We start from the raw sequence: 15199 nt of genomic DNA on the forward strand, positions 1-15199 counted from the left end.
ATAAATAAATGGGTGAAGTCACATGGCAAGTAAATTGTATCTCAATACCACTGCTTAAAAAATTGTAAAAACGGGCCCAGCGCAGTGGCGCAGTGGTTAAGGTCCTTGCCTTGCACACCCGGGATCCCATATGGGCGCCGGTTCTATCCCGGCAGCCCCGCTTCCCTTCCAGCTCCCTGCCTGTGGCCCGGGAAAGCAGTCGAGGACAGCCCAAAGCTTTGGGACCCTGCACCCGCATGGGAGAGGCTCCTGGCTTTGGATCGACATAGCATTGGCCGTTGCGCTCACTTGGGGAGTGAATCATCAGACGGAAGATCTTCCTCTCTGCCTCTCCTCTCTGTATATCCGCCTTTCCAATAAAAAAAATAATAAAAATAAATCTTTAAAAAAAAATTGTAAATACAAAAATGGCCAAAAGGTCACTCTTACTGTTTTAGGAATTGTATAGTGAGTTAAACCACCATTTGCACTACCAGTATCAAATACTAGAGTGTTGGCTCAAGTCCCAGATCCTGCCTCTGATCCACCTTCTGTTAATGTATCTGGGAAAGCAGTGGACGATGGCTCAAGTACTGTGGTCCCTGCCGCCCGCCTGGAAGACCTGGAGAAAGCTGCATGCTCCTGCTTTCTGGCTTCCCACATGAGCAGCAGGGCCCAGGTACTGGGACTGATTTCCTCTGCTTTCTCAGGTGCATTAGCCGGGAGTTCAATCACAAGAGGAGTAGCCAGAACTCAAACAGGCGCTAGCACGATGGCAGCCACACAGGCTGCTGGTTAACTTGCTGAGTCACAGTGCCAGCCCCCTTCCAAGCCTTTTAACTGCTTGCTGTCCTATACTCACTGCTTAAATGGCCCAGGAGTTATTGGCCCTGAGACCAACACTGTGATACGGCAAGTCAAACCACTGCTTGTAACACTGGCATCATATCTTGGAGTGCCGGTTCTAGTCCTGGTTTTTCGACTTCTGATCTGGGATTCTGATAATGTACTTGGGTCACCTAGTTAGGAGATTAGAATGTTTGTTGGTTCTGGCTCCTGGCTTCAGCTTAGCACAATCTTGGCTGTTGAAATCATTTGAAGAATAAATGAGTAGCCATTCTCTCTCTTTCCTTGTCCCTCTCCCTCCTTTCCTCCTCCTCTCTTTCTTTACCATTCAAACATGTCTCCTTTTTAAAGAAAAAAAACGCAAGCCCTCAAATAATCGGAGAACTTTCCCTCATCTCTGACAAGAGTCAGATGGCCACCAGGTTACTATAGGATTATACTCTAAATAACCGACTCCAACGTCACTCCGCCAGCTACAGTGCAGATGCTAGTTCCTCACTTCTTCGCATCTACAATGCGTCTTCAGGACTTCGGACTTGCTCCTACTCAGCCAGTCTCTGATTTGCTTTTCAAAAACCCTAGTATCACTCTGCATCACCACAGCTATCCAATTTTTTTCACAGGAACTCAAAAAGGTTCTTTGATTCTCCTATGGATGAAACCCAAACTCTGCAGCATCACATTCACTCCCTGGAACACAGACTGACAGGCAAAGATAGACAAGGGACTTGCCATCACAGCTGGGTACCTGTTTGAGTAAGGCAAAGGATGACTATCTTTGCAAGTACTCAAGCAAATAGAGGTAAAATGGCAACTTTGATCAGCGCAACAAAGGGCAAGAGGCACACACAGAGTCCCAACTGCGTGCATGTGAGAGGGAGAGCCAGAGAAGCGGGCAGGACAATGAGCAGAGGTGCTCATCCAGAGGGAGCACCGTTCACTCCGAGATCTGAACCACGCACAGGTGAGTACTCAGGAGAGAAAGAACAACATATGCAAAGGCCAACAAGCGAAGAGCACAGATTCTCAGAGGAACTTAACAGGCAGCACCAAGGAGGAAAAAGCAGAGGCAGAGGAACAGCGAGACACGGAGATGGACAATCTAACACGTTATATCAGATCAAAGACGTGGGTGGCACAGTTTACTAAGCGGAAGAATTACACAACCATGTAGACAAACTAGAAAGATCATCTTAGCTGTCATACTGACAACAGCCTTGAGAAAATCAGAATGGAAGTCAATGTATCTGCTAAGAGACTGATCAAGTGGTACAGGTGGACGACTGGAGCAGAAGCAAACCAGCCTCCAAGTTCTGACCACACACTCCATCCCCAAGACATGTTTGTTCTACCTCCTATGTAATTAATAGACTTGTTATAGTAAGACTGTAAAGGCATGAGCTCAAAATGAAGTAATATATTGCAGTCATTTTGAAAGTCCTTTTACTACTGGAAACAGAACTGTTTTTACACAAGAAAATACAGTTTGGAAGGCCCGACAGCAGATGGTCTTACTCCGACATCTGGTTTCCTTGGACCCACAGACACTCTCACACAGATGGTGTTTATAACTACTTGCCAAAAAACACTAACATATAACTTTTCTGTTTCTCTCATGTACTGTACTTCCACAACCAAATATTTGACACACTGATATAAAGCACATTTCTACTTTTGTACTTCCTTATAGTACCCAGCAAAATGCTGTGAAACCATTAATAACAGAGGCAGAAGTAGAGAGGAAAGAAAAAAAGGAGCAACCTGGATGAGCAATATACCATGGGATACAGGGAAGAAACAGATTAAAACAACTTTCAAGTTGGTTGTATAGAGGGTTAAGCTGCTGAGACACTCGCATCCATAGAGGTACCAGTTCATAACTCAGCTGCCCTACTACCGATCCAATTCCCTGATAATACAACTGCAAAAGCAGTAAAAGATGGGGGCAAGTGCTTGGGTTCCTGCATCCATGTGAGAGACAACTTAAAAAATGATTAGTAAGTATAAAAATAATACAGAATATAAAAAAAGATAAAATGATATATTTAAACCCAGTACTATTGAGTCTAAAGCCACACTCTGCAGTTGCTAAGCTGTGTTCAGGGCTCAGACCGGCCTTTGCACATAGTGAGCTGTCCTGCCCCGAAGTGTATGCAAAGGGTAAACTAATCTAACAATGCAATCTTTTCAGGGCTAGTGTCACCACCAGGCAGCAGGTTCGAGTCCTGAACACTACTCTTGATCCAGCTCCCTGATAATGCACCTGGGAAAGCAGTGGAAGATGGCCTAAATATTTGGGCCCCTGCTTCCCTGTAGAAAACCCAGGTCAAACCACCTGCTCCTGGCTTAGCCCCAATCTAGCATGCGCCACTGCAGCTATCTAGGGAATGGACAAGCAGATCTCTCTTTCTCCCTGCCTCTCTCTCACCATATCTTAAAAAAATTTTTTTTTTAATTTGGGAGTCCTAAAAGCAAAACAAAAAAACCTTGAAAACAAAAAAACAAGGCTTTTTCTTTATACTAAGTAGCTGAATCCTAGCTAATCACAGGCAAATGCAATCGCCACCAATCAGGCTGCTTCTGCATATCACTTGGTTTTCAATGAGAGTCCTACAGCTTGTGTGAGAGCACAGAGGTGGGGCAGGGTGGAGATGAGTAGGGCACTGTGAGTCACCTTTAGAATGATATTCAGATTTAGAACTTTGTTTTTGCTCAGGCAGAACTCGAATTTAAGACATCACATCTTTTTCTTTTAAAAACAGTAATGATTACACTGAAGAGGGACAGTTGAGAGAACTATTGGCCTTGCAGTTAAGGCCTTCAAGCCCCAGACTGGAGTGCCTGGATTTGATTCTAGACTGGATTTGTCCCCAGCACGGATCCTGGGGGCAGTGACTCAAGGGACTGGCCTTCTGCCCTGCAGGGGAGGTGGAGATTGTGTTCCCAACTTGTGGCCTCATCTGAGCCAGGGACAGCTGTTCTGAATACCTAAGCACTGAAAAACCAGGAATTTTCTTTGTTTATGAAGAAACATCTTTGAGGTAAACATTTAAAACATGCTTTTCCCACCATTAATATGGGTTTTTTTCTTCCTTTTCCTCCTGCCACTATGGCAAAAGACTAGGATCTCTTTTTTCCACTTTTCTTCCTGCCACTATGGCAGGGGGTAAGGGTCCTTTCTATCTCAGAGCCCCCTCCTGTCACTAGGACAGGATTCTCCTTTCTCAACTTGTCTAACAAATCTTGCTTTAAAACTAAACTGTTTCCGCACGAAAATTCTTCTTTCCTGCGAGACAAGAAGTGAGGTTGCTGCTGTACTCGGGGTCAAAAACCCTACAACATCCTCACATCACACACAGAAGTAAAATGACCTAAAGATAGACATCACAAATAAAAAGGTAGTTTATGAACCTTGGTTCACAAGAATAAGGTAAAGGAAGAGGATATATTTTATTTATCAAAATTAAAATATCACAAAACTTTAAAAAAGACATGATGCTAACCAAGAGATATATTTGCAACATTACTAGAATTGAGAATTCTTACTAAATAAATTATACAAAACAAAAAACCCCTGTAAAGTCATTAGATAGAAGTTACAAGTCAAACAGCAGGAGCAACAGTCACACTGATATAAGAAGTAGTCATGAGGGTGACAAAGGTGAACTTCATCAGTGATCTAGGAAATGGAATGTCATTTTCCTTCAGAAAATTGACAATACTATCAACTGGCCGTGTTCATGGAAGAAACAGGGGTAATGCAAATGGAAGTACTAACTGGTGAGTGTATTGTGATGGCACTCGAGAGGGAATTTGAGAGTATGCATGATAAACACTCCTAGCACCTGGCAATTCCACCAGCTTTTTATTCTGCAGAAATTTATATGCACACAAGAAAGGCAGGCGCAAAGATATCCACTAAAGAAATGGTTACAGAAATGGAAACTTAATGTACCACAGAGAAATGGTTAAACAAAGTCAGATGGATTCACCCTATGGGTACAGTTACAGACGTGAAAACACCTCAGTATATAATAGTATGGCAAGATCTTCAACAAACCCACTGCTAGCTAATTAAAGATACACAACAATGTATCTGTGTACAAACAATAAATGGAAAAGTCTTATGGGTAATGATTATACAAATATATAGAAATGCATTAAAAAGGCCTGCAGAGGTATATATGAATGGAGCTTTTATGAAAAAGGGGCAGGGCAGCATGGGAACGGCTTATTTACTATAAGGGATCCAGGCCAAACTTCCTAAAGGAGATATATTTCTGTATTATATTTTAAGAACCAACTAATGCTAGAAAAAAAATGCATTGATTTTAGATGAGCTTGGAAGCATTTCCTGAAGAAGCCCTTCCCACAGGCCGCAGGTCTGGGTGCCATGTCCTGTGAGAAGGGTTTCCTCAATCTATGGTTTGAGAATCATGTATCACCTCTGGCCTCAAATACATCATAAGAGCTTGCAATAAACACCAATGCCTTTAAGTCTCTCCCCATATTGCCTTCCAAGATTTCTTAAGTTCCTCTCAATCCAAGATGCTCACAATTCCATCATCCTGTTTATTTTCTTCAAATAGCAGTATTACTATCTCAACTTACCTAGTTATTCACTTACTTATTGCCTATCTCCCACTAGAATCGAAATGGCAAGACAATTTTTAATTCATATGATTAGTCAAGCCATTTAGAATTTTCTTACAGTATCAAAGATATTTTATTTACTTACCTTGGTTGGAAAAGGAAATTTGGAAGGTTCTGTTTTGCATGGAGTATGAATAGCCGTTAGAGGGGGAGGCCATGAATGCGTCATCTCCTGAAATGTAATTATTACAGTTTGTTTTCAACCAAGTTAAGGATAAAAATATACAGCTAAAAACCAGATTTGTATTTATAAATGCTGGTTTTATGACGGCTCCTCCAAAATTATACATAATTAGTCAAGTATTTATCAAGCACAATTGTGTGCAAGGCACTATGGGGTTGGTAAAAGGAATATAAATAATAACCATTCCCTGGTTTCAAAGAATTCACAGTTAGGATGAGGAAACCTGCTAATAGTTAAGAAATCAGCTTGACATGAGATATATGGCACACACTAAGTGCCATCGGGGGGAGCCTGTGGCGGGGGTGCGAGGAGAGGATAATGATACGGAAAGCAGCTAACATTTATTATGTACCTTTAATGGGCCAGACACTAGGCTAAGTATTTACATGTCTGTTACTCATTTAGTACTCACAATGCCATTATGAGGTAGACATGATTATTATCCTAACTCAGGATGAAACTAAAGTATACAGGTAAAGTCACTTTCTCAAAGTCACACGGTAAGCAGTGGACACAGAATTTCAACCTAGGAAAGTCTGACTACAACAGACTTCTCAGGTGAGAAAATGAAAAAAATTTCAAAAGGAAGTAAGAAGAAAAACAGATAAGGAGGGCCATCAGCCTTCTTTTTATGTAATCCTGTACCAATTGTGGTTGAGCGGGAGCTGAGCAAATTCACAGTGTGTATGTTAGAGGGGAGATGTAGATATTAAACTTAGAATAATTTACAAAAATAAATTAAACTTTATTTTAGGCATTTTGTTCCAAGTAACGCCAGCGGGTGAATCAAAAGTGGTACAGAACTTAGAAATATATTCCAAAGCTACATCCACAGTTAAGATATATATTCATGGGGCTCACACTTAAAAACTAGAAACTTATGTCCCCAAAGCACTGTGTTGATTAAATCAATTGCCAGGCAGCCATGCAATGGAACACCAAGCCGACAACAAAACAAGAAATTTAACTGTTCACATGAAATGATGTCTACAGTATGTTAAGTGACAAATACAAATCAGTCTATGTCCTAGTAAACGTTTATACATGAAAACAAAATCTCTGGAAAGACAGTTATGATTAGCAACCTCTGGGAAAAAGAACAGAAGGGAGACAGACAAGGTCACTTGATTTAGACTCTACTAACTGAAACTCTTAGAGAGTAACCTGCACATAATTGCCCTTTATCTCTTATTTATTTTTAATAGCGTCTGTTTCCCATTGCCTGCTACAGAAGGTGAAACTACTGTCACTATCCAGTGTTAGACACAGAGTAGGTGCTCAATTAAGCATCTTAAAATTGATATTAATTAATTAAGTATAATATTAATATTACACTTAATTTTAGAAAATATTTTAAGTTTATCAATAAATTTCTGCAAACAGTATGACTAGATATGAAGAAAACACAAAAAGGAAATGAAGTACCCCACCCATGGCTTACAGGGAAGGAGAAGGAAGCAGAATCCCATGTCTCAGGGTTTGGGATCAGCATTTTGCATCTCCAATGCTAAAATATTCTCAATGGAAAAAAACTTATCGAACTCCTGAATGTATCATGACATGATTCAAGGACATGTACCAAGCTCTGTATATATAAAATACAGAGTAAATGACCAGTACTATCAAAGAAATAATTTAAGAAAATGTTGCAGCTAAAATTTCACGTGTTGTTGAAGGTTCAGGGAGATAAATATCTGCTCTTGGAATTTTAATACAAGTGGGTAACTACAAAAGGTGAGTTATGTCACTGTAGTCTGCCTGGTACAGGAAACTGAGATTTTAAGAATAAAGGGGCGAGCATGGTAGCTTAGCGGCTAAAGTCTTTGCATTACATGTCAGGATCCCATATGGATGCTGGTTCGTATCACAGCTGCTCCACTTCCCACCCAGCTTCCTGTTTCTGGCCTGGGAAAGCAGTACAGGACAGCCCAAAGCTTTGGGACCCTGCACCTGCGAGCAAGACCCGGAAGAAGTTCCTGGCTCCTGGCTTTGGATCAGCTCAGCCCTGGGCTATTGCAGCCACTAGGGCAATGAATCAGTGGACAGGAAAATCTTTCTCTCTGTCTCTCCTTTTCTTAGTAAATCTGAGTTTCCAATAAAAAGAAATAAATCCTTTATATAAATCTTTAAAATAATAATAATAAAGTGATTCTAACATGTAACTGAAGAGGAAAGAGAAATACATTCCAAGAAAGATTACTTCAAGGAAGTAAAAGAGCAAAATAAAAGTATGGGTTGGGAAACCAGTTGGGTAAAAGCACTGAGGGAGCGTAGAGTCAGGAAAGCCTGTGGAAGGGCTGGAACATAACACTTAGACACTACTCACTCTTTCAATGGCTCCTACAGAGTTGCTGAAATTTTCTTAAGTGAAAGAATTATGAAGTCTGGAGAGTGAATTAAAGAAGCTGGTAATAACACAGAAGACAGGTAAGCAGGTAGAGACAAGCACACTGAGGTCCCTGCTACAATTACAGAAGCTTAAAGGTCACAGAAATGGGAAGAATGGATATTTCAAAGGAAATTTCAAAGTCTATATATCTCATTCTTTATACTAATTAGATTCTGTACCTAAAAGGAAGTCTGATAGCATAGCATTAGACATGTTACATTTGAGCAAGCAAAGAAAAATCCAAATGGAATCCAGCTAAGAAGCAATTAAGAGAAATAAACCAAAACACAAAGGAGGCCAACCACTGAACAGATAAAGCCAAGACTAGCAGGAACAGGAGTCAAAACGCAGAAAGAAAACACAGGGGGCTAGGTAAAAAGCACCACACTTAATAGAGAACAGAATACACAAGGCAAGGCTTCCCAAACGGTAAGGAGCGAGATCAAGGAAAGTGCCAGGAAAATAATAACAATGAAGCCTTAGAATAGTCAAGGAAAGAAATGATCGTTCCAGAAGCACAAACTTTAAATTCCTAAATCAGCAGAGAGGGAAAAAAGTATAAACCCAAAGGAAGCTCCTAGATGAAGGAGGAGAAAGTGTCTGAGAGGAACAGGTTCAGCAAAAGGGAGGTGACAGGGGGCTCCAGGAAGGTATGCGGGAGAACAGGGAAAATCAAATAGAGACACACAATTTAAGAGCTTACAAGGAAAAAAGTACAAGTAACAGGAGACTGCGTTTTCTCCACGGAGTGAAACACAGTCAGGGTCACTCATTTAGTATCTGGACTTTCTCTTTTTCCAACATTTTCCTTTTCTTCTAACAAAAGAATGCACATTTTGGCCATGTGTGGGTTTTAAATGCATTGCTTTAAATACCCAAAAAGTGCAGTACTTAGAGGTCTGTTACTACCAGATTTCTAACCAGAAGGTACAGATGGATTACAAAGCCAGCTATCTGCAAGGTGAAGATCTGAATACTGAGTTTTTTAAAGCATTTCAAAGTATTAACTGTACGATAAGTTGAAAAAGCATGGTTATATTGTATTTCTTCCTTTCAAGGCACATTGCTAGGACTGAAATTTATTTTACTTAAAACAAAAAACAAAATCAGCTCTTTGAAGGCAAACAGTAAAACAAAAAAGCCACGTGATTCAGAACATAGGGAGAAGCGGAACAGTCATTTATGATGAATATAATCAAGTTACACATATAAGCAATCTGTTGCTGTGGCTCCTGTGCGAAATTCTGTAAGCTTGCAGAGGACCATTATCCAATAAATAAATACATAAACAAAACTTACTTTAAGGATTTCATCCACACAGCTCACATCACCAGAAGCTGAAGCCTTAAGAAAAAGAAACACACATTTGAAGTATGATTAGCTTTGTGTACAGTACCTATAAAGATTTTTAGAAACTATTATAAATGAAGTAGAATTTAAGTAAATCTTCATGGGGGGGAGGGTGCTGTTAGAGTGCATCTGGTTCAGCCACAGCAAATGACACCAGCATCCCAAACAGGAATGCTGCTGGGAATCCTGGCTGCTCCATTTCCAATCCAGCTCCCTAATACAACTGGGAAAGCAGTTAATGACTTCAAGTGCTGGTCCCAGTCTTCCACAGAACCATTCCACAGAATGGTTCCTGTTCCTGGCTGTGGCCTAGCCCAGCCTTGGATGTTGCAGGCATTCAGGAACCAGGAAATGGATGATTTCTCTCTCTGTTTCTGTCATAATGCCTTTCAAATGAACAAACCTTAAATGAAAAAAAAAAAAAAAAAGTATTGATGATTCTACCAGTATATTAAATCAGAAAACTAGTTAGAAAGCACAGTTTGGGGAAATCTGTATTTTTCAATGGTTTTTATAATTGTGTATTTTTTTATACTTCAGATGAGAAATAATTTTTAAGACATGATATTTCAAGTAAGCAGCTTGTGCAAAATTGAAGTTTCCTTGTATACAGAATATATCATGATACTAAGGTAAACCACTTCATATAAACCAACAGAGGAAGACAAGTACTACTAAGCATTATTAAAAGTATTACTGTCACATAATACAATGTAATTAAAAAAAACAAAAGTATTACTAAGAGTATTGGCTTGGAACATGATGGGCACAGTCCTTTATTTTTAAATCACAGATGTAAGTTGCTTATTTTAAAGCACAAACATGAATTAGAAAGCTCAAATCCAGACAAACACTAAGGATCAACAATTCAGTTTGCCTTGGAGGCATAATTAGATGATAAATACCACCAAGAGAAGTTCCTTCTTATTTTGACTATCCCTGATCCTTAATCCCATTCATCATGCAGGAACATCAACTGAGAGTTTTGGATAATGATGTCATGTCAGTATTTTTTATTCCGTGAACTGCATTAAAAAAGAAAATCTCACCTAATTCAAAATAAATGTTCACTTCCCTGACTATTCTGAAGTCATGTTTCAGTATCAGGCGATAAAGAGGTAACAAACACAATAAATTTCAAATTACCCCTAGAAATTTAGAGCAACTTGTCCAATCCTTTAAGTATAACCAAAGGGGAAAAACTCACTACATAACCACTATACAACATTCATTTCCATAAACTGCAATGCCCCAGTATGTGGTACCACAAACCATGACTCCCATTTCATTCTCCAGTACCACTACAATGAAGATGTTGCAGTGCTGGCTCTGCGTCCCTCTAGCTTCCAGCTCCACTGGCAGCTGCTGCAGATCCTGGGCGGCAGCAGGGATGGCTCAAGTAACTGGGCTTCTGTCCTCCCCACCCCACCTCATGAGAGACCTGACTGTCTTCTCAGGCCCTGGTTTCAACACTCAGGGTGAGAGAGTGAACCAGTGGACAGAACTCCCTTTCTGCCTTTCACTTAAAAAAAAAAAGGGGGGCCCGGCAAGGTGGCACAAGTGGTTAAAGGTCCTCGCCTTGCACGCCCGGGATCCCATATGGGCGCCGGTTCTAATCCCAGCAGCCCCGCTTCCCTTCCAGCTCCCTGCCTGTGGCCTGGGAAAGCAGTCGAGGACGGCCCAAAGCTTTGGGACCCTGCACCCGCGTGGGAGACCCAGAAGAGGCTCCTGGCTTTGGATCGGCATAGTATCGGCCCGTTGCGCTCACTTGGGGAGTGAATCATCAGACGGAAGATCTTCCTCTCTGTCTCTCCTCTCTGTATATCCGCCTTTCCAATGAAAAAATAATAAAAATAAATCTTTAAAAAAAAAAAGCAGCAAAATAAAATTTAAAAATAGAAAAACTGATTTCTAGACAAAAGCAAGCAAGCTATGTATCATGCCATGCCATCAACAGTGAGAGAGATGGCACTGATAGGTCAGGCTTCCCCCAGCTGACTGGTCATTTTCACATCTGAAATCAGTGAAGCACATTTTTCTACTTCCCAGGAGGGAAAGCTAACAGTCCCTAGATCCATTTGGGAGTCACTTGCAAATTTTTCTTTGGACCTCTTTTTTCAGCCTTTAAATTTGCATATTCTTTATCATTAGGGCAAAGCTGCAGCTCAGGTTCAATTATAATTCAAGGTCAACAGGTTAACACATCACAGTGTGAACAGCTCTGAACTGGAGACTTACATCCAGTGGTTGGGAAGGGATTTTCAGCTTGGTGAGATGGGCTTTGCTGCTGGGCTTCAGTTCGGTTGTGCTGTTGCCATGGGATTGGCTGCTGTAGTGCTCAGAGGACAGTTTGGGTTCCATGGACTCCTGTCCATCCATGGGCCGCACATAGGCAGTGGGTTTCTGTAACATGGAACTGGACTTTGACATCAATGAAGGTGGGAAAGCCTGATTTGAATGCTGCCCACTTGAAAACGGTACGCGAGAGGGAGAGTCCCAGTTCGCATCAGGGTCCCGAGGAGATTTGGAACGCTGATGTTCCTTGCTATGGTGATCATTCCCATGAGATCTGGAATGACTAGAGCTTAATGAAGAAACAGCCTGGGGCTTTCCAGGGCTAGACGAACGTGATTTGGAGTGTTCTGATCCATGCTGGCCTTTTTTCCGGCTACTGCTCCCACTGCTGCTGTATGAGTCACGGTCATGCCTCTGGCCACTGCTGTTGGTGCTACTGCTGCTGCTCGCACTGGTCCGCTGGCTACTATGTCCACTTTGCAAGCCAGACGACCGTTTCTGAGACTGAGAAGTGCTGGGTGCAGGTCCTACTGGAGTCCATTTGCTACTCTGATGAGAACCTCCATGTCTCTGTTCAAAGAAATTTGGATTTGATTTTTCATCTGTGGTTGGCGGTACTGTAGGCTTGGGAATTGCTACAAGCTTTGGTATAGCTCTATCTCCTATGAAATCCTGCATTTCATCGTAGTCTCCAAGCATACTCTGAATGCGACTTGATAATTTATCTTCTTTGCTAGTCTAAAAAAAAAATGCAAAATAAAGGTATAAAATTAGCATGCTCAGCAATAAAATATTCTTCAAAACTTATTTATTAACTTTCAAATACAAAGAGAACTTTTAAAGGAAGGCTACATATTTCAGAGTTAACACTTAGAGGCAATGATAAATACATAACTTTCATAGCAACACAAAACAAAACAAAAAACAAAAACTAACACTAATGCTAAAATAGAAATATTGCAGGGGCTGCTATTGTGACATAGCAGATAAAACCACCACCAGTGATGCCAGCACCCCATAAGGGTGCCAGTTTGAGTTCCAGATGCTCCCACTTTCGACCCACCTCTCTGCTATTGCCCTAAGAAAGTAGCAGAAGATGGCCCAAGTTAATGAATTCCTAGAAGTTCCAGGACCTTGGCTTTGGCCCAGCACAGTCCCACCTGCTGCAGCCAGATCAAAGATCTCTGATTCTCCATCCCTAGCCCTGCTTTCAAAAATAAATATGCCCTTATATATATTAACTGTTAGGCCAGCATGGTAGCTAGCACTCATATTTTGTTAATCCATGAACAATTTTATTCCTCTTAATTCAGTGTTATGGTCAGAAGCAAAAACAAAAAATTTAGTGAAACAAGTTATACCCAGATTGTTTTTTGTAACTCCCCCTGTTAATTCACCATAATAAAAGTCTCAAACAAACTAAACAATGAAAATTTCTTGAAAAAGTTTCAAATCCTGAATATTTTCCCTGACCAATGAATTTTTCAACTTTTGAAGTCAACAGTAAGTTGTAAAAATATCATTCAAAAGTGATAAAAGATCTAAGATGTCTGATGTCTATAGGTTTTAGAACTCTCGAATTTTCATAATCAAAGAAAAAACTGACTGCATTGAATAGACATAAAAAACAACACACCAATATTTATCTATGAGATTGGCAAGAATCAAGTGAGTTTAGGTTATTAACATTAATATAATCCAAATCATAATGGTAACCTTATGGCTAAAGTCCTCACTTGCATGCCATAGGACCCCACATGGGTGCCAGTTCTAATCCCAGCAGCCCTGCTTCCCATCCAGCTCCCTGCTTGTGGCCTGGGAAAGCAGGTGAGGATGGCCCAAAGCCTTGGGACTCTGCACCTGCGTGGGAGACCTGGAGGAAGCTCCTGGCTCTAACTGCAGATCAGCTCAGCTCCAGCCACAGCGGCCACTTGGGGAGTAAATCAGCAGACTTAAGATCTTCCTTTCTGTCTCTCCTCTTCTCTATATATCTGACTTTCCAATAAAAATAAATAAATCTTTCAAAAAATGAATAAATAAATTAGAAAATGTTTGATAGCTCTAGCTAACAGACTTTTTAAAAGGTAGAACATATAAGTAACTTCCATAAGAACCAAATGTAATAGAAGTAAACTAAACTTTGAATATGTTGTTACTTTTAATATTTCATTAGAAAAACGACCACTCTCACCCTCATACTGTAGTCATTACTGCATAACACATGGTGTACTGCAATTCAAAACGCTCACGGAAAAATAAACTTAGCCCTTACTTTCATTTTCCCATGTACCTCTAAGCTCACCTTCATATTTTTACTGTTACATACATAATACAAGTCTTTAAAATGTAAAGAACAATTCAAACACAATCCAAGGCCAAATCAAATGTCACTAAAGGTACATTCACAAACAGAAACTGTATTATTTAGCGACTCGCAAACCATATAGCTAGTAGTAATAGAAACCGATCCATTTATTACTACAGCTTGTTTTAATATTAATTTGATACTGTTAATCAAGTACTGAAAGGAAAGCAACTGGAAGCATTAGAAGGAAAATGAAAGAGGTTAGTATCACACAAAGAGCCAAACACTAAAGATATGCTCATTTAAACTTACTAATAATTATTACAACTCAGTGAATTAAGCATGTGAATATCAACCGTGTGGATAGGAGAAATAAAATCATCTACAAAATGTTAAACTCACTTGATTCATAAAACTGAAGAATAAAACTTTTCAAAAGCGTACTCACTATGCCACATACTGGCCTCCCCAGGCTGCTCCACAGAGGGTCATGAGCTGAAAGCAGTGGACAGTCCAAGGGCCTGGCCACTGCACCCGTGTGCAGACCCACAGGAAGCGCTGGCTTTCACCTTCACCTGGCCTAGCCTTTGGGGATGTCAACTAGCAGAGGGAAGGTTCTCTAACTCTACCTCCATTACTGTAACTCTGCCTTTGAAAGAAAATACACCTAAGTCCTCGCCTTGAACGCCCCGGGATCCCATATGGGCACCGGTTTTAATTCCAGCGGCTCCACTTCCAACCAGCTCCCTGCTTGTGGCCTGGGAAAGCAGTCAAGGACGGCCCAAAGCTTTGGGACCCTGCACCTGTGTGGGAGACCTGCAAGAGGTTCCTGATTCCAGGCTTCAGATTGGCGCAGCACCGACCGTTGCGCTCACTTGGGGAATGAATCGTCGGACGGAAGATCTTCCTCTCTGTCTCTCCTCCTCTCTGTATATCTGCCTTTGTAATAAAAATTAATAAATCTTAAAAAATAAATAAATAAAATAAAATAAAGTAAAAAAAAATAAAATAAAATACACCTCAAACAAAACAAACAACTTACAACTTTGTAAGGCTCAGCAAAGAGAGGAGAGCTGGGTGGGAAGGCGTCTTCGCCCTGCTGAATTTCCTGATTCCGCCTTTCCCGTTCTTTCATACGCAGCACATTCCGGTCTTCACGGTTCATGTTGCTACGAAGAGACACAAGTCAGACATCACA

General features: G+C 40.8%; 1 protein-coding gene across 2 annotated transcripts in view; it reads right to left on the bottom strand.

Moving 5' to 3' along the window:
- The window catches only part of AFF4 (AF4/FMR2 family member 4), a 69577-nt gene that overhangs the window by 34423 nt on the left and 19955 nt on the right, over window positions 1–15199 (bottom strand). For both annotated transcript variants that reach the window (XM_040971570.1, XM_040971561.1), the window contains 4 exons: window positions 15044–15170; window positions 11640–12434; window positions 9351–9395; window positions 5564–5650 (listed from right to left, as the gene is read on the bottom strand). In XM_040971570.1, the coding sequence (XP_040827504.1) occupies window positions 5564–5650; window positions 9351–9395; window positions 11640–12434; window positions 15044–15166 (1050 nt within the window). In that variant the 5' untranslated portion in view covers window positions 15167–15170. The remainder of the gene's footprint in view (window positions 1–5563; window positions 5651–9350; window positions 9396–11639; window positions 12435–15043; window positions 15171–15199) is intronic.

This window comes from Ochotona curzoniae, unplaced genomic scaffold, assembly GCF_017591425.1.
Source record: "Ochotona curzoniae isolate NIBS_2020 unplaced genomic scaffold, NIBS_Ocur_1.0 contig_1, whole genome shotgun sequence".
NCBI classification, from domain to species: Eukaryota; Metazoa; Chordata; class Mammalia; order Lagomorpha; family Ochotonidae; genus Ochotona; species Ochotona curzoniae.